The following is a 20,006-nucleotide window of genomic DNA, read 5'->3' as shown; positions in this document are numbered from 1 at the left end:
TATGGTTCATCAGTAACCAGACCAGAACACAATAGTACGGTTCATCAGTAACCAGACCAGAACACAATAGTACGGTTCATCAGTAGGTTACAGACCAGAACACAATAGTATGGTTCATCAGTAGGTTACAGACCAGAACACAATAGTATGGTTCATTAGTAACCTGACCAGAACACAATAGTATGGTTCATCAGTAACCAGACCAGAACACAATAGTATGGTTCATCAGTAGGTTACAGACCAGAACACAATAGTATGGTTCATCAGTAACCAGACCAGAACACAATAGTATGGTTCATCAGTAACCAGACCAGAACACAATAGTATGGTTCATCAGTAACCAGACCAGAACACAATAGTATGGTTCATCAGTAACCAGACCAGAACACAATAGTATGGTTCATTAGTAGGTTACAGACCAGAACACAATAGTATGGTTCATCAGTAACCAGACCAGAACACAATAGTACGGTTCATCAGTAACCAGACCAGAACACAATAGTATGGTTCATCAGTAACCAGACCAGAACACAATAGTATGGTTCATCAGTAACCAGACCAGAACACAATAGTACGGTTCATCAGTAACCAGACCAGAACACAATAGTATACGGTTCATCAGTAACCAGACCAGAACACAATAGTATGGTTCATCAGTAACCAGACCAGAACACAATAGTATGGTTCATCAGTAACCAGACCAGAACACAATAGTATGGTTCATCAGTAACCAGACCAGAACACAATAGTATGGTTCATCAGTAACCAGACCAGAACACAATAGTATGGTTCATCAGTAACCAGACCAGAACACAATAGTATGGTTCATCAGTAACCAGACCAGAACACAATAGTACGGTTCATCAGTAACCAGACCAGAACACAATAGTATGGTTCATCAGTAACCAGACCAGAACACAATAGTATGGTTCATCAGTAACCAGACCAGAACACAATAGTATGGTTCATCAGTAACCAGACCAGAACACAATAGTATGGTTCATCAGTAACCAGACCAGAACACAATAGTATGGTTCATCAGTAACCAGACCAGAACACAATAGTATGGTTCATCAGTAACCAGACCAGAACACAATAGTATGGTTCATCAGTAGGTTACAGACCAGAACACAATAGTACGGTTCATCAGTAACCAGACACTTTGTTTTTGTGATTGTAGTAATCACCATGATAAAAAGTTATTCTTGATCTACTCTACTGCGTATATCATAATAGTTTCTAAACCCCATGATACGGATCAATATCTCAAATGGATTTGTTGTTGGACTTTGTACGGTTTTGTATAAAAGAGAATACTTTATAGCACAGGGCATGAAATGAATCAATGTATATATATATATAACTAGGCAAGTCAGTTAAGAACAAATTCTTATTTACAATGACAGCCTACCCCGGCCAAACCCTAACACGGAAGATGCTGGGCCGAATGTGCACCGCAATATGAGATTCCCAATCACGGCCAGTTGTGATACAGCCTGGATTTGAACTGTGTGTGTAGTGAAGCCTGTAGCACTGAGATGCAGTGCCTTAGACCGCTGCGCCACTCTGGAGCATATAATTATACACATATATTTATCCATGATAACAGATATAGGTTTCTCTCTGTGTTGTGACTCTTCATCTCTCTGAAAATGAAAACCGTGTGATGTGCTCCAGAGTAATTAATCAGATTACCGACCATTTCGAATCCCACCGTACCTTCTCCGCTGGTCACGGGTGCACCTCAGCCACACTCAAGGTCCTAAACAACATCATAACCGCCATCGATAAGAGACATTACTGTGCAGCCGTATTCATCAACCTGGCCAAGGCTTTCGACTCTGTCAATCAAACCACATTCTTGTTGGCAGACTCGACAGCCTTGGTTTCTCAAATTATTGCCTCTCCTGGTTTACCAACTACTTCTCTGATAGAGTTCAGCGTGTCAAATCGGAGGGCCTGTTGTCCGGACCTCTGGCAGTCTCTATGGGGGTGCCACAGGGTTCAATTCTCGGGCCGACTCTCTTCTCTGTATACATCAATGATGTCGCTCTTGCTGCTGGTGATTCTCTGATCCACCTCTACGCAGACGACACCATTCTGTATACTTCTGGCCCCTCTTTGGACACTGTGTTAACTAACCTCCAGACGAGCTTCAATGCCATACACAACTCTCCTTCGGTGGCCTCCAACTGCTCTTAAATGCAAGTAAAACTAAATGCATGCTCTTCAACCGATCGCTGCCTGCACCTCCCCGCCCGTCCAGTATCACTACTCTGGACGGTTCTGACTTAGAATATGTGGACAACTACAAATACCTAGGTGTCTGGTTAGACTGTAAACTCTCCTTCCAGACTCACATTAAGCATCTCCAATCCAAAATTAAATCTAGAATCGGCTTCCTATATCGCAACAAAGCATCCTTCACTCATGCTGCCAAACATACCCTCGTAAAACTGACCATCCTACCGATCCTCGACTTCGGCGATGTCATCTATAAAATAGCCTCCAACACTCTACTCAACAAATTGGATGCAGTCTATCACAGTGCCATCCGTTTGTCACCAAAGCCCCATACACTACCACCACTGCGACCTGTATGCTCTCGTTGGTTCGCCCTCGCTTCATACTTGTCGCCAAATCCACTGGCTACAGGTTATCTACAAGTCTCTGCTAGGTAAAGCCCCGCCTTATCTCAGCTCACTGGTCACCATAGCGCACCCACTCGTAGCACGTGCTCCAGCAGGTATATCTCACTGGTCACCCCCAAAGCCAATTCCTCCTATGGTCGCCTTTCCTTCCAGTTTGCACAGTTCTCTGCTGCCAATGACTGGAACGAATTGCAAAAATCACTGAAGCTGGAGACTCATGTCTTCCTCACTAGCTTTAAGCACCAGCTGTCAGAGCAGCTAACAGATCACTGCACCTGTGCATAGCCCATCTGTAAACAGCCCATCTATCTACCTCATCCCCATACTGTATTTATTTATCTTGCTCCTTTGCACCCCAGTATCTCATATTCCTCTTCTGCACATCTACCATTCCAGTGTTTAATTGCTATATTGTAATTGCTTAGTCACCATTGGCTTAATTATTGCCTTAACTCCCTTATCTTACCTCATTTGCACTCACTGTATATAAACTTTTTGTTTTAATTTGTTTGTTTTTTTCTACTGTATTATTGACTGTATGTTTTGTTTATTCCATGTGTAACTCTGTGTTGTTCTATGTGTCGAATTGCTATGCTTTATCTTGGCCAGGTCGCAGTTGTAAATGAGGACTTGTTCTCAACTAGCCTACCTGGTTAAATAAAGGTGTTGTCTATTTTTAAATAAATCACTGCCAACCGTTGAGGTTATTATTTTACAGTACCTCCTTGCAACAACAGCGCATTTGTAAAGCAACAATACTATTCTCAACGCTTTGTACCGTGATTGGTTCATACTCGCCACGCATCGAATCTACACCAATCAGAGTTGAGTATGATATTTCATCATTATTTCACATGGACCATCTTCAATAGCCAATAGTTATGCGGCATTGGTGTAAACAGGCACTTCTGTCCAATGAGATAAAGCAGGAGGAAGGTCTATCTGATCTCAGGTCGCCTGGTGTGGAGCTCCTTCCTGCTTGCGGAGCACAGACAGAAGAGAGGTGAAGGAGTTGGACCCGAAGAGGAGTTGGACCCAAAGGAGAGTTGGATCCAAAGGAGTTGGACCCGAAGAGCAGTTGGATCCAAAGGAGTTGGACCCAAAGGAGAGTTGAACCCAAAGGAGAGTTGAACCCAAAGAGGAGTTGGGCAAGCTTTAATAAAACATAATTTAAACATAGCTGGCTAAATCGCTTTTAACTTAGATTTGTGAAACAACACGTTTTTTTTTTCCAAAGTTCACGGACATGTTTGAGAAGATCGCTTGTAGTTATTAACTTGTTACCGGCGTTTACTGTCTACCATCACCACCCGGTGTACCCGTTACCCCTCCAGCCCCTGGGCCCTGTCTCTCTATCTCTTCTGCCTCTCAGCTAACCTCGATCTGGGAAAGATGGTGTCGTGGATGATCTCCAGAAGCGTTGTGTAAGTTACAGACGAGAATTGTATATTGTATTTTGCTGAAATGATTATTAATCTTACGAGTTGTTTTAAAGCTGTTTTCTGTAGCTAGCTGGAGAGCTAACCAAGTAGCTAGCTAACGCTAATTTTAGCACGGCACTTCAACTAACTTTTAATTAAGCAAAGCAATTTCGCTTATTGTAATGGTATTAATTTCGAAGTTATATTTGTAAAAGTTCTGTAGAAGTTCTATAAAAACTTAAAAAAAAACAACAACCTCATATTGTCAACATTGAGAAGTATTACCTAATCGTTACCTTGCTAGCTAACGTTAGCTTGTTGTTGTTTACGTTTTTTGTCCCTGTAACTTAGTAACTAAGGATGTTTAACCACGTCTTAACTAACTAGAGGCAGCTCGGTGAGTTATGCTCTCTGGAAACGAGTTAGTTAGTTAAATGAGTTAGCTAGTTAGTTAGTTAGCTTTGGAACCGAAATACTCCCCATCTGTGTGGACTGTGGTAGATTCAGTGGGATGTTTAGGCCTAAAGTTGGTGGTTTAATGGAAACACGGAATGTGGTGCGGTTCGGACTAAAGTTGGTTTCAGATGTTTATTTGATAGCGAAGGACACATTTCACTTTACATAAAGTAGAGTTAATCGAGAGAATTCATTTGCCTTTGCATTTTGGTAGAGCCGGCTTTATCGTGGTAGGGTTATTTTCAGTCGCCGTCCTCCAGAATAATGCACACCTCAAGTAGCCCAACTAATACAGACTTCCAATATTGTGTCCCATGACTACTAGTTAGTTTGCTGACCACACAAGTATGTGCGATCAGATGATGGATGAGTTTGTACATTTTAGAGAAAGAAAACGCCCTGTCTTTACTCTGGGCTCCCCTCACAACTCATGGCCCAGTACAATTACATAACTGTACTGTAGGCTACAGTACATGGAAGGGGGAGACTGCTTCAGGTGTGATTGGGAGAAGAGACAGCACAGTATTTACAGTCTACTCTGTTTACAGTACTCTGTGTCCTGTTCTTCCACTGTAGCCTACACTGGACATGAGTAACTGGTAAAGGCATCATGTCAATGCTTCAAAACAATCAGACAATTCATTTAAAAGTAATGCATAAGTGAAAGCATTAGTCAACACATGTTCTGGTCTACAGGGCTAGTAGCCATATGCATTAGACAACATGTTCTGGTCTACAGGGCTAGTAGCCATATGCATTAGATAACACATGTTCTGGTCTACAGGGCTAGTAGCCATATGCATTAGACAACATGTTCTGGTCTACAGGGCTAGTAGCCATATGCATTAGACAACATGTTCTGGTCTACAGGGCTAGTAGCCATATGCATTAGATAACACATGTTCTGGTCTACAGGGCTAGTAGCCATATGCATTAGACAACATGTTCTGGTCTACAGGGCTGGTAGCCATATGCATTAGACAACATGTTCTGGTCTACAGGGCTAACTAGTAGCCATTTGCATTAGATAACACATGTTCTGGTCTACAGGGCTAGTAGCCATATGCATTAGACAACATGTTCTGGTCTACAGGGCTGGTAGCCATATGCATTAGACAACATGTTCTGGTCTACAGGGCTAACTAGTAACCATTTGCATTAGATAACACATGTTCTGGTCTACAGGGCTAGTAGCCATATGCATTAGACAACATGTTCTGGTCTACAGGGCTAGTAGCCATATGCATTAGACAACATGTTCTGGTCTACAGGGCTAGTAGCCATATGCATTAGACAACACATGTTCTGGTCTACAGGGCTAGTAGCCATATGCATTAGATAACACATGTTCTGGTCTACAGGGCTAGTAGCCATATGCATTAGATAACACATGTTCTGGTCTACAGGGCTAACTAGTAGCCATTTGCATTAGATAACACATGTTCTGGTCTACAGGGCTAGTAGCCATATGCATTAGATAACACATGTTCTGGTCTACAGGGCTAACTAGTAGCCATATGCATTAGACAACATGTTCTGGTCTACAGGGCTAGTAGCCATATGCATTAGATAACACATGTTCTGGTCTACAGGGCTAGTAGCCATATGCATTAGATAACATGTTCTGGTCTACAGGGCTAACTAGTAGCCATATGCATTAGATAACACATGTTCTGGTCTACAGGGCTAGTAGCCATATGCATTAGATAACACATGTTCTGGTCTACAGGGCTAACTAGTAGCCATATGCATTAGATAACACATGTTCTGGTCTACAGGGCTAACTAGTAGCCATATGCATTAGATAACACATGTTCTGGTCTACAGGGCTAACTAGTAGCCATATGCATTAGACAACATGTTCTGGTCTACAGGGCTAGTAGCCATATGCATTAGATAACACATGTTCTGGTCTACAGGGCTAGTAGCCATATGCATTAGATAACATGTTCTGGTCTACAGGGCTAACTAGTAGCCATATGCATTAGATAACACATGTTCTGGTCTACAGGGCTAGTAGCCATATGCATTAGACAACATGTTCTGGTCTACAGGGCTAGTAGCCATATGCATTAGACAACATGTTCTGGTCTACAGGGCTAACTAGTAGCCATTTGCATTAGATAACACATGTTCTGGTCTACAGGGCTAGTAGCCATATGCATTAGACAACATGTTCTGGTCTACAGGGCTAGTAGCCATATGCATTAGACAACACATGTCCTGGTCTACAGGGCTAACTAGTAGCCATATGCATTAGATAACACATGTTCTGGTCTACAGGGCTAGTAGCCATATGCATTAGATAACACATGTTCTGGTCTACAGGGCTAACTAGTAGCCATATGCATTAGATAACACATGTTCTGGTCTACAGGGCTAACTAGTAGCCATATGCATTAGACAACACATGTTCTGGTCTACAGGGCTAGTAGCCATATGTTTAGATAACATGTTCTGGTCTACAGGGCTATCTAGTAGCCATATGCATTAGACAACACATGTTCTGGTCTACAGGGCTAGTAGCCATATGCATTAGACAACATGTTCTGGTCTACAGGGCTAACTAGTAGCCATATGCATTAGACAACACATGTTCTGGTCTACAAGGCTAGTAGCCATATGCATTAGATAACATGTTCTGGTCTACAGGGCTAGTAGCCATATGCATTAGATAACATGTTCTGGTCTACAGGGCTAGTAGCCATATTACGCTGCAGACAAGTTAACTTGCCAGTTACGGTCTGCCTGTGTCCACGTTTAGCGTTTCAAGTTCTAAGTCTGAAGTCTTGAGGGCAGAACTAGGCTCCTGCACTGATTCTGACGTCGCTCTGGTTTCACCTAATCAAATTAACCTGATCATGTGGCTGATCACATGATTTAATTCACCAATGACAAAAATAACTTGTACAGCCTTCTTTAAGTGGTTATTACAGTTATTTAACCACATTATGGTTTAGTGGATTATCTGGTCTCCCAAGTCACGGTGAACCTTATAAGCATGTGTAAAACCAGTTTTACCAGACTGCTGTGTGGCGCTGGCTGGGTCCTTTCCATAGGTTAGTCATTATAAGGTGTGTTCATGATTGGTTTGTTTTTGAGGCGTCGTGGAATAGGAATGTGAAATTAGTCATGTAATATACAATGAACTCGCTGTTTATGTGATCACATTTGTTTACATCATTGGAAATGTTGGGGGGGGGGGGGTCAATTTGAGTTTCTTACTACACTGAACAAAAAATATAAATCGCAAAATGCAACAATTTCAAAGTTACCGTTTATATAAGGAAATCAATCAATTGAAATAAAGAAATTAGGCTCTACTTTATGGATTTCACATGACTGGGAATACAGTCTGTTGGTCACAGATACAGGGCCTTCGGAAAGTATTCAGACTCCTTGACTTTTCCCATATTTTTATGTTACAGCCTTATTCTAAAATTACTTTTTTCCCGCCCTCATCAATCTACACACAAAACCAGTGTTTGCTTTGTCATTATGTGGTATTCAGAAATGGTTGTTAATTTCTATTTAAACTTATTTACGCATTACTTTGTTGAAGCACCTTTGGCAGCGACTATAGCCTGGAGTCTTCTTGGGTATGACGCTACAAGCTTGGCAGTGACTACAGCCTGGAGTCTTCTTGGGTATGACGCCACAAGCTTGGCACACCTGTATTTGGGGAGTTTCTCCCATTCTTCTCTGCAGATCCTCTCAAGCTCTGTCAGGTTGGCTGGGGAGCGTCGTTGCATAGCTATTTTCCCTCGATCCTGACTATTCTCTCTGTTCCCACCACTGACAAACATCCCCACAGCATGATGCTTCCACCACCATGCTTCACCGTAGGGATGGTGCCAGGTTTCCTCCAGACGTGAGGCTTGGCCTTAAGGACAAAGAGTTCAATCTTGGTTTAATCAGACCAGAGAATCTTGTTTCTCATGGTCTGAGAGTCTTTAGGTGCCTTTTTGGCAAACTCCAAGCGGGCTGTCATGTGCCTTTTTTTTTACTGAAGAGTGGCTTCCGTCTGGCCCACTCTACTAGACATGTGGCTGGTCTCAGACGATCCCGCAGGTGGCGAAGCCGATGTAGAGGTCCTGGGCTGGCGTGGTTATATGTGGTCTGTGGTTGAGGCCGGTGGGATGTAATGACAAATGATCTAAATGGACTTTGGAGGCGGCTTCTCTGGCAGAAGCTCTGGTGGACATTCCTGCAGTCAGCATGCCAACTGCATGCTCTGTCATCTTACCTTGGCAAAGGAGAAATGCTCCCTAACAGGGATGAAAAACTAATTTTGTGCACAAAAATAAGCTTTTTGTTCATATGGAAAATGTCTGGGATCTTTTATTTTGGCTCATGGGACCAACACTTTGTTTTTCTATTGTTTCTACTTCTACTGGAACGTTGTAATTTTAGTTTGGATAATGACCACGACAGATTAGAAATGCCTGTAATTTTAGTTTGGATAATGACCACGACAGATTAGAAATGCCTGTAATTTTAGTTTGGATAATGACCACGACAGATTAGAAATGCCTGTAATTTTAGTTTGGATAATGACCACGACAGATTAGAAATGCCTGTAATTTTAGTTTGGATAATGACCACGACAGATTAGAAATGCCTGTAATTTTAGTTTGGATAATGACCACGACAGATTAGAAATGCCTGTAATTTTAGTTTGGATAATGACCAGGACAGATTAGAAATGCCTGTAATTTTAGTTTGGATAATGACCAGGACAGATTAGAAATGCCTGTAATTTTAGTTTGGATAATGACCAGGACAGATTAGAAATGCCTGTTAATTTTAGTTTGGATAATGACCAGGACAGATTAGAAATGCCTGTAATTTTAGTTTGGATAATGACCAGGACAGATTAGAAATGCCTGTAATTTTAGTTTGGATAATGACCAGGACAGATTAGAAATGCCTGTAATTTTAGTTTGGATAATGACCAGGACAGATTAGAAATGCCTGTTAATTTTAGTTTGGATAATGACCAGGACAGATTAGAAATGCCTGTAATTTTAGTTTGGATAATGACCAGGACAGATTAGAAATGCCTGTAATTTTAGTTTGGATAATGACCAGGACAGATTAGAAATGCCTGTAATTTTAGTTTGGATAATGACCAGGACAGATTAGAAATGCCTGTTAATTTTAGTTTGGATAATGACCAGGACAGATTAGAAATGCCTGTAATTTTAGTTTGGATAATGACCAGGACAGATTAGAAATGCCTGTAATTTTAGTTTGGATAATGACCAGGACAGATTAGAAATGCCTGTAATTTTAGTTTGGATAATGACCAGGACAGATTAGAAATTCCTGTAATTTTAGTTTGGATAATGACCAGGACAGATTAGAAATGCCTGTTAATTTTAGTTTGGATAATGACCAGGACAGATTAGAAATGCCTGTTAATTTTAGTTTGGATAATGACCACGACAGATTAGAAATGCCTGTTAATTTTTAACGCATCTTTCTTTCTCCCAACTTGGTTAAATCCAAAACCAGGCCCCGTTTATTCAGAGGGCCGTTCTACAACGCTTTGAGCGCTCTCGTAGCGTGACATTTCAGTCACCGATTTAATAACATTTGTCCTGAAAAATATACCAACATAATGTGGTGGACCGAACTAACCATTAACATCCCTTAACGCTCAGACAGTCAGTCAATGGCTGTAGTCATAGCGTATTCTTAAATTAATATTTAAGAAATTATGAATAATAAGCATATGTTTTTACCTGATAATAGACTGCTAATGATAATAAAACAACTTCTAATACCGAGATAGTAATGTTAAGTAGTCTGGGTTAACTTAGCTGACCTTCAATACAGGGGATTCAGCAGAGTTCTCTGAGACATTTTTACAACTCACTGAAACTCTGAAAATAAATATATGGGCAAATGATATCAAACATGATGATAATAATTGGCCTGCATTACGGCAGGCAGCTAACTGTTAAATTACACTTTCCATCCTTACTTTGGAAGGTCACTGTCTCTGCGCTGGTTGCCTGTGAGTGAGACAACGCTAGCAAGCCAATGGGAGCATAGTAGTACTGAATAACGGGGCGTGGTTTTGGCCTAACTGCGTTGGGGGAAACGAAAGACGCCATTTTAACCACAAAAGATGGCTGACAGAACCACCGCTAAAGTGTGCCTTTAGCAACAGATGTGTATTTCCACAGGGGAAAGCCTTCAGCCCTTTACCCCTGTAGCTGAAACCAGATGTTGGAGTTGAGATCTCTGCCTGGATCTTAAAGTCCTTCCTCCGTCTTTATCCCAGTAACTCTACATCTGACTCTCTCCCAGTAACTCTACATCTGACTCTCTCCCAGTAACTCTACATCTGACTCTCTCCCAGTAACTCTACATCTGACTCTCTCCCAGTAACTCTACATCTGCCTCTCTCCCAGTAACTCTACATCTGACTCTCTCCCAGTAACTCTACATCTGACTCTCTCCCAGTAACTCTACATCTGACTCTCTCCCAGTAACTCTACATCTGACTCTCTCCCAGTAACTCTACATCTGCCTCTCTCCCAGTAACTCTACATCTGACTCTCTCCCAGTAACTCTACATCTGACTCTCTCCCAGTAACTCTACATCTGACTCTCTCCCAGTAACTCTACATCTGACTCTCTCCCAGTAACTCTACATCTGACTCTCTCCCAGTAACTCTACATCTGACTCTCTCCCAGGCTTCATGCTAGGAGCTGTGAGCGAGCGGTGGGTGTACTGTCAGACATTACATCTTTATTTTTTTACCAGAACTGGGAAAGTTGATCTAAAAACAGAATGTCAAGGCTTGTGTATCGTGTTTTCCTGCTGCATACTGCCAGAGAGGCCCCATTTCACACAATTGTTTCAAGAAGCCTCTGCAGGCTCTGTCTCCTTCATGGAGAAATATTACTCCTCTCCTGTGTGAAAATACTCCAGCCTGCCCCGAGCTGGACAGGGTCTATTTCTGCAGGCTCTGTCTCCTTCATGGAGAAATATTCCTCCTCCCCTGTGTGAAAATACTCCAGCCTGCCCCGAGCAGGACAGGGTCTATTTCTGCAGGCTCTGTCTCCTTCATGGAGAAATATTCCTCCTCTCCTGTGTGAAAATACTTCAGCCTGCCCCGAGCGGGACAGGGTCTATTTCTGCAGGCAAACAATGATTTATGTTTTATTTGGATTGTCCATCTGTAGATGCTCTATATAATAACTACTAACACTAGCGCTAACAGTACCCTTCTCCTAACCCTTAACATAAACCCTGACCTCTTAACCCTTATCTTAACCCTAACCTCTTAACCCTTATCCTAAGCCTAAACTGAACCCTAGCCTTAACGTTAACCCTTACCCTAACCTTAGCAAGTAATTGCTTATCAACAGGTAGTTTGTTGATAGTACTACCATCCTGAAAGCATCTACAGATGGAAAATCCAGATTGTCCAAATAAAGCGTGACCCAATGATTGTGTCCCAGAGACCTGACGGTGGGGTACCAGGACACACAACCTCTCCTTCAACGTCAGCAAGACAAAGCAGCTGATGGTGGGCTACCAGGACACACAACCTCTCCTTCAACGTCAGCAAGACAAAGCAGCTGATGGTGGGCTACCAGGACAACAACCTCTCCTTCAACGTCAGCAAGACAAAGGAGCTGATTTCAGATCCTCCAAGTTCTTCACCATTGAGAGCGTCTTGACTGACTGCTTGACATCCGACCGCAAGGCACCACAGAGGGTAGTGCGGCCCAGTACGTCCCTGGGGCCAAGCTTCCTGCCATCCAGGACCTCTATACCAGGCGGTGTCAGGGGAAGGCACCACAGAGGGTAGTGCGGCTCAGTACGTCCCTGGGGCCAAGCTTTCTGCCATCCAGGACCTCTATACCAGGGAGCGTCAGAGGAAGGCCCTAAAGATTGTCAAAGACTCCAGCCACGCTTGTCATAGACTGTTCTCTGTTTCCGCACTGCAAGTGAGTCTGGAACCAATAGGACCCTGAACAGCTTCTACCCCCGAGGGTGGCAGGTAGCCTAGCGGTTAAGTGTTGGCACGGCAGTTAACTCACAACAACAGCTCCCCGGGCGCCGACAGCGTGGGTTTTTAAGGCCTTAACTCTGTGAGTCAGAGGGGTTAAATGCAGAAGACTCATTTCGGTTGAATGCGTTGTTGTGCAACTGACAAGGTTTTACCTTCCCATTAGACTGGTTAGTGCAGGAAGCTATTTGAACCATTCAACTATCTGCATTTTCACTGACTTGTATGACTCATCACATACGCTGCTACTCTCATCAGTCACTATATTCCTAGTTAAATGTACATATCCTTATATCCATATCCTTCCTGTATATAGTCATGTTATTACCTGGTACTTCCTGTATATAGTCATGTTATTACTACTCCCTGTATATAGCCATGTTATTACCTGGTACTCCCTGTATATAGCCATGTTATTACCTGGTACTCCCTGTATATAGTCATGTTATTACCTGGTACTCCCTGTATATAGCCGTGTTATTACCTGGTACTTCCTGTATATAGCCGTGTTATTACCTGGTACTTCCTGTATATAGCCATGGTATTACCTGGTACTTCCTGTATATAGCCGTGTTATTACCTGGTACTTCCTGTGTGTAGCCGTGTTATTACCTGGTACTTCCTGTGTGTAGCCATGTTATTACCTGGTACTTCCTGTATATAGCCGTGTTATTACCTGGTACTTCCTGTATATAGCCATGTTATTACCTGGTACTCCCTGCATATAGCCATGTTATTACCTGGTACTTCCTGTGTGTAGCCGTGTTATTACCTGGTACTTCCTGTGTGTAGCCGTGTTATTACCTGGTACTCCCTGTATATAGCCGTGTTATTACCTGGTACTTCCTGCAGGGCAGCTCCTGTTCAAACGGAAGAACTAGATGAGGTGTGATAATATGCATATGTTTTATCATTAACAGTCGTTGCTGTCCAGTAGGAAGGGATGTTGGCGTTTTCTTCCCAGTGTAAATCTACTTCTGTGGTCTTGTCTACTGCCTGCTATCTGTGTTGTGGGTGGCGCTAGATTAAGCTGATTTTTAAGAACAGCAGCCAAATTGAAGGAAAAATGGCACCTATTAACTAAGCAGACCACCGTTTTAATTCAACAAGTAGCTGTTACATGGAAGGACTTTTACAAATTACACCCCTTCCTTCCTTCCCTGTTGGAGGCTTAGAGAAAGGACTGTCTGACTACAGCCAACCACGGCTATTCTTGGAGACCCTGTATAGTCCTCTGCTGTTTCTATGGCAACAGCTCAATAAACTCTGTCATGGAGGCGAGTGAGGTGGATCCCTGGACAGAGGCCATGAAACATAAAACGAACAGGAAGAGAATTTCACTCTTATACACTCGTTGGCCAGTTTATTCCCATCTAGTACTGGGTTGGATCCACCTTTGCCTCCAGAACACTGAATTCTTCAGGGAATCAATTTGCTACATTTTTATAAAGGGACCTTGAATAAAGAGAACCCTGGAATGAGTAGATTGAAGTGAGGGGGGGACATATATATATTTCTTAATGCGGCTGTAACGTAGCAAAATGTGGAAAAAGTCAAGGGGTCTGAATATTTTTCACCTGCATTGTACGTACATACATACATAGTGACTCCTCACTGCAGCCCGGTCTCAGATCAGAGAGGATCCTATAGGGCCTATAAATGACACACAGAGTACATCCCATATGGCAGCATTCCCTATATAGTGGACTACTTTTGACGAGGGCTCATGCGGTAGTGGACTACTTTTTGACGAGGGCTCATGGGGTAGTGGACTACTTTTTGACGAGGGCTCATGGGGTAGTGGACTACTTTTTGACGAGGGCTCATGGGGTAGTGGACTACTTTTTTTGACGAGGGCTCATGGGGTAGTGGACTACTTTTTGACGGGGGCTCATGGGGTAGTGGACTACTTTTTGACGAGGGCTCATGGGGTAGTGGACTACTTTTTGACGAGGGCTCATGGGGTAGTGGACTACTTTTTGACGAGGGCCCATGGGGTAGTGGACTACTTTTTGACGAGGGCTCATGGGGCAGTGGACTACTTTTTGACGAGGGCTCATGGGGTAGTGGACTACTTTTTGACGAGGGCTCATGGGGTAGTGGACTACTTTTTGACGAGGGCTCATGGGGTAGTGGACTACTTTTTGACGAGGGCTCATGGGGTAGTGGACTACTTTTTGACGAGGGCTCATGGGGTAGTGGACTACTATTTGACGAGGGCTCATGGGGCAGTGGACTACTTTAGACCAGGGCTCATGGGTAGTGAATAGGATGCCATTCGGTATACAACCATGTGTAGGCTTTACATCTAGTGTGGGTCATCCACTGGGGCGTGCTGGGTTGTGTTCTCTCCCTGAGAACAACTCCCCCAGACAAGCTTGGACCCCAGGATGTAAATTAAGAGCACACGTTGGATCAAATCTCTGTTGTGAAACAGTCACAGCTCCCCCATGTGTAGGGAGTGGTAGTGCATCCTAACACCAGGCTACATAGAGGACTACAGGAAACTCAGGAGTCTGGTTCAGTACAGCAGCTCTTAGCAGCCTGTGATTATGATGCTTTCGGTGAGTCTGGCTTGTTGTTGCTTTAGTTTAACTGAATGTGTCCTCTTATATGTTCTCTCTTGGTGGTAAATGATTTGACGCTGATAGTTTCATATTTCTCTGGTCTCTACACAGGCTCGTCTTCGGGACCCTGTATCCTGCATACTATTCCTACAAAGCAGTGAAAACCAAAAATGTCAAGGAATATGTAAGTACAAAAACCCTTATTTCAACATCATTGATTTCATCATACTAGTGTGTGTGTGTGTGGGGGGTGTGGGGTTCCCCCGAGGGTGTGTCTTTTATGAGTTTGAAAAGCAGCCCATGTCTGGTCTGAAGGTATTGAGGACAAGTCCAGGCATGTGAATGGGAGTTAACTGCCTATGACTGGAACAAACACATTGACATGCCTATCTGTGGAGACGTGCAGCAGGGCACTGTGAAGGATGGGCTCCAAGCAGGTGCTTTACAGGAATGCTATATTGAGTGTGTGGCCAACAGGTTTAGGAGAGTTTCTCTATAAGGATATCATCGGTCTCCTCTCCTCCGTCTCTCCCTCCTCTCCTCCATCTCTCCTCTCCTCCGTCTCTCCCTCCTCTCTCCCTCCTCTCCTCCGTCTCTCCCTCCTCTCCTCCGTCTCTCCCTCCTCTCCTCCGTCTCTCCCTCCTCTCCTCAGCCCTTTCTCCTCTCCTCTGTCTCTCCCTCCTCTCTCCCTCCTCTCCTCCGTCTCTCCCTCCTCTCCTCAGCCCTTTCTCCTCTCCTCCGTCTCTCCCTCCTCTCTCCCTCCTCTCCTCCGTCTCTCCCTCTTCTCCTCCGTCTCTCCCTCTTCTCCTCCGTCTCTCCCTCTTCTCCTCCGTCTCTCCCTCTTCTCCTCCGTCTCTCCCTCCTCTCCTCCGTCTCTCCCTCCTCTCCTCCGTCTCTCCCTCCTCTCTCCCTCCTCTCCTCCGTCTCTCCCTCCTCTCCTGTCTCTCTCTCCTCTCCCCTGTCTCTCTCCTCTCCCCTGTCTCTCTCTCCTCTCCCCTGTCTCTCTCTCCTCTCCTCCGTCTCTCCCTCCTCTCCTCAGCCCTTTCTCCTCTCCCTCCTCTCCTCCGTCTCCTCCGTCTCTCCCTCCTCTCTCCCTCCTCTCCTCCGTCTCTCCCTCCTCTCCTCCGTCTCTCCCTCCTCTCCTCAGCCCTTTCTCCTCTCCCCCGTCTCTCCCTCCTCTCCTCCGTCTCTCCCTCCTCTCCTCAGACCTTTCTCCTCTCCTCAGACCTTTCTCCTCTCCTCAGACCTTTCTCCTCTCCTCAGACCTTTCTCCTCTCCTCAGACCTTTCTCCTCCCTCTCCTCAGACCTTTCTCCTCCCTCTCCTCAGACCTTTCTCCTCCCTCTCCTCAGACCTTTCTCCTCCCTCTCCTCAGACCTTTCTCCTCCCTCTCCTCAGACCTTTCTCCTCCCTCTCCTCAGACCTTTCTCCTCCCTCTCCTCAGACCTTTCTCCTCCCTCTCCTCAGACCTTTCTCCTCCCTCTCCTCAGCCCTTTCTCCTCTCCTCAGCCCTTTCTCCTCTCCTCAGCCCTTTCTCCTCTCCTCAGACCTTTCTCCTCCCTCTCCTCAGCCCTTTCTCCTCTCCTCAGCCCTTTCTCCTCTCCTCAGCCCTTTCTCCTCTCCTCAGACCTTTCTCCTCCCTCTCCTCAGCCCTTTCTCCTCTCCTCAGCCCTTTCTCCTCTCCTCAGCCCTTTCTCCTCTCCTCAGCCCTTTCTCCTCTCCTCAGCCCTTTCTCCTCCCTCTCCTCAGCCCTTTCTCCTCTCCTCAGCCCTTTCTCCTCTCCTCAGCCCTTTCTCCTCTCCTCAGTCCTTTCTCCTGTCCTCCGTCTCTCCCTTCGTCTCTCCCTCCTCTCCTCCGTCTCTCCCTCCTCGCCTCAGCTCTTTCTCCTCTCCTCAGTCCTTTCTCCTCTCCTCAGTCCTTTCTCCTCTCCTCAGTCCTTTCTCCTCTCCTCCGTCTCTCCCTTCGTCTCTCCCTCCTCTCCTCCGTCTCTCCCTCCTCTCCTCCGTCCTTTCTCCTCTCCTCTGTCTCTCCCTCCTCTCCTGTCTCTCTCTCCTCTCCCCTGTCTCTCCCTCCTCTCCTCCTTCTCTTTTTAAAATACATATGGTATTTGACTATAGACAGGTATTGATGCACAGACCATTGCGTTTTTACGTTACCTTCTATACCGGTATTTGAATGTTTGGTTTGTTAAATGTGATACACCTTGTGTAACGTCCATCTTTATAGTTTACTACACTACTCGAGTCCTCTCTCTCCTAGCCCCGCCCCCTGTCACTCAAGGAGCCCGACTGTTGTCTCTTGACCACGAGACGCATGCGTTCAGTCTGCATGGTCAATGCAGCACGAGCAACAATGATGCTTATTTTCTTTTGCTTTGTATGTTATAATAAAAATAACATTTTCAACAGCTGTATTTGAGAGAGAAAATGCCTCCCAAACTGGTTTTAGCCTTAAGGCCCGAACAAGGCTTTAGTTAGACATGAGGAATAATCTAGCTAGAACAAGTTGACATGTAATTTCTCAGAGCCCATGGCTTGTTGGCTAGGTATCTCCTCTCTGAGTCTGTCTAAGAGGGAGGAATGCTTGCTTTGGAGGCCTGTTGGTCTGTAGGCCTCTGGCCTGTTAGTCATAACACTGTAAAACACCAGCCAATCAGCTCCAAATTATTTTTTTGTTCCAAAGTATATATCTTTGTTGTTCCAACAGGTGTATGTCTAGCATACTGTAACATGTAGGAAGTGTTGATTATCTCTCTCTCTTTCTCTGTTCCAACAGGTCCGTTGGATGATGTACTGGATTGTGTTTGCTCTCTACACCGTAGTGGAGACCATCACAGACCTCACTGTAGCCTGGTAAGACTGAATACAGACCTCACTGTAGCCTGGTAAGACTGAATACAGACCTCACTGTAGCCTGAATACAGACCTCACTGTAGCCTGAATACAGACCTCACTGTAGCCTGAATACAGACCTCACTGTAGCCTGGATACAGACCTCACTGTAGCCTGGAGAGACTGAATACAGACCTCACTGTAGCCTGGAGCGACTGAATACAGACCTCACTGTAGCCTGAATACAGACCTCGCTGTAGCCTGAATACAGACCTCGCTGTAGCCTGAATACAGACCTCGCTGTAGCCTGGAGAGACTGAATACAGACAGAGGCATCTATTTTATGCTAATTCTTCATTTGGTTGATTCCCCTTTAATGTGCCAAACAAGCCAATCCCATTTAGTTTTCCGTGTTGTCTTTGATCAACACACGATGCCGAAAACAATCCAGGCTTAATGAGATGTAATTGAGATTCAGTCTTATAAATGTGTTGTTCAGATTTAATGAGGAGCGTCACGTCGGCTGGTTAGTAGGATTTAGGCAGTGTATATTTGACTGGCAGAAAATGAATAGCAGTGGACGGTGGTACGCTAACACAATGCCTTTCCCTAATGCTAACGCTAACCCTTTCCCTAACCGTAACACAATGCCTTTCCCTAATGCTAACGCTAACCCTTTCCCTAACCGTAACACAATGCCTTTCCCTAATGCTAACGCTAACCCTTTCCCTAACCGTAACACAATGCCTTTCCCTAATGCTAACGCTAACCCTTTCCCTAACCGTAACACAATGCCTTTCCCTAATGCTAACGCTAACCCTTTCCCTAACCGTAACACAATGCCTTTCCCTAATGCTAACGCTAACCCTTTCCCTAACCGTAACACAATGCCTTTCCCTAATGCTAACGCTAACCCTTTCCCTAACCGTAACCCAATGCCTTTCCCTAATGCTAACGCTAACCCTTTCCCTAACCGTAACACAATGCCTTTCCCTAATGCTAACGCTAACCCTTTCCCTAACCGTAACACAATGCCTTTCCCTAACGCTAACGCTAACCCTTTCCCTCACTGTACTATGAGATATCTGGTCTCTCTCTAGGTTCCCCCTGTACTATGAGATATCTGGTCTCTCTCTAGGTTCCCCCTGTACTATGAGATATCTGGTCTCTCTCTAGGTTCCCCCTGTACTATGAGATATCTGGTCTCGCTCTAGGTTCCCCCTGTACTATGAGATATCTGGTCTCGCTCTAGGTTCCCCTTGTACTATGAGATATCTGGTCTCTCTCTAGGTTCCCCCTGTACTATGAGATATCTGGTCTCTCTAGGTTCCCCCTGTACTATGATATATCTGGTCTCTCTCTAGGTTCCCCCTGTACTGAGATATCTGGTCTCTCTCTCTAGGTTCCCCCTGTACTATGAGATATCTGGTCTCTCTCTCTATGTTCCCCCTGTACTATGAGATATCTGGTCTCTCTCTCTATGTTCCCCCTGTACTATGAGATATCTGGTCTCGCTCTAGGTTAATACTGTAATGTGGTGTCTCTCTCTAGGTTCCCCCTGTACTATGAGATATCTAGTCTCTCTAGGTTAATACTGTAATGTGGTGTCTCTCTCTAGGTTCCCCCTGTACTATGAGGTATCTGGTCTCTCTCTAGGTTCCCCCTGTACTATGAGATATCTAGTCTCTCTAGGTTAATACTGTAATGTGGTGTCTCTCTCTAGGTTCCCCCTGTACTATGAGGTATCTGGTCTCTCTCTAGGTTCCCCCTGTACTATGAGATATCTGGTCTCTCTAGGTTAATACTGTAATGTGGTGTGTCTCTCTCTAGGTTCCCCCTGTACTATGAGATATCTGGTCTCTCTAGGTTAATACTGTAATGTGGTGTCTCTCTCTAGGTTCCCCCTGTACTATGAGATATCTGGTCTCTCTAGGTTCCCCCTGTACTATGAGATATCTGGTCTCTCTAGGTTCCCCCTGTACTATGAGATATCTGGTCTCTCTAGGTTCCCCCTGTACTATGAGATATCTGGTCTCTCTCTAGGTTCC

General features: G+C 44.6%; 1 protein-coding gene and 1 long non-coding RNA gene across 4 annotated transcripts in view; both read left to right on the top strand.

Annotated features, from left to right (window-relative positions):
• Positions 1–3,595: 3,595 nt before the first annotated feature.
• LOC110516366 (receptor expression-enhancing protein 3-like) overlaps positions 3,596–20,006 on the top strand; it is a 39,970-nt gene continuing 23,559 nt past the window's right edge. For all 3 annotated transcript variants that reach the window (XR_005039102.1, XR_005039101.1, XM_036959701.1), the window contains exons 1-3: positions 3,596–4,075; positions 15,240–15,312; positions 17,903–17,979. Coding sequence is in view for 1 of the 3 variants with exons in the window: in XM_036959701.1 (XP_036815596.1) it covers positions 4,044–4,075; positions 15,240–15,312; positions 17,903–17,979 (182 nt within the window). In the remaining 2 variants the exon portion in view is untranslated. The remainder of the gene's footprint in view (positions 4,076–15,239; positions 15,313–17,902; positions 17,980–20,006) is intronic.
• On the top strand, positions 19,685–19,983 carry LOC118943822. Its single transcript, XR_005039103.1, has 3 exons — positions 19,685–19,700; positions 19,739–19,755; positions 19,789–19,983. It is a non-coding gene; the product is annotated as an uncharacterized LOC118943822 (long non-coding RNA).

This window comes from Oncorhynchus mykiss, chromosome 23, assembly GCF_013265735.2.
Source record: "Oncorhynchus mykiss isolate Arlee chromosome 23, USDA_OmykA_1.1, whole genome shotgun sequence".
Classification (NCBI taxonomy): domain Eukaryota; kingdom Metazoa; phylum Chordata; class Actinopteri; order Salmoniformes; family Salmonidae; genus Oncorhynchus; species Oncorhynchus mykiss.
Note: the sequence above shows the minus strand (reverse complement) of the source record. Positions and strands in the feature narration are given on the sequence as shown.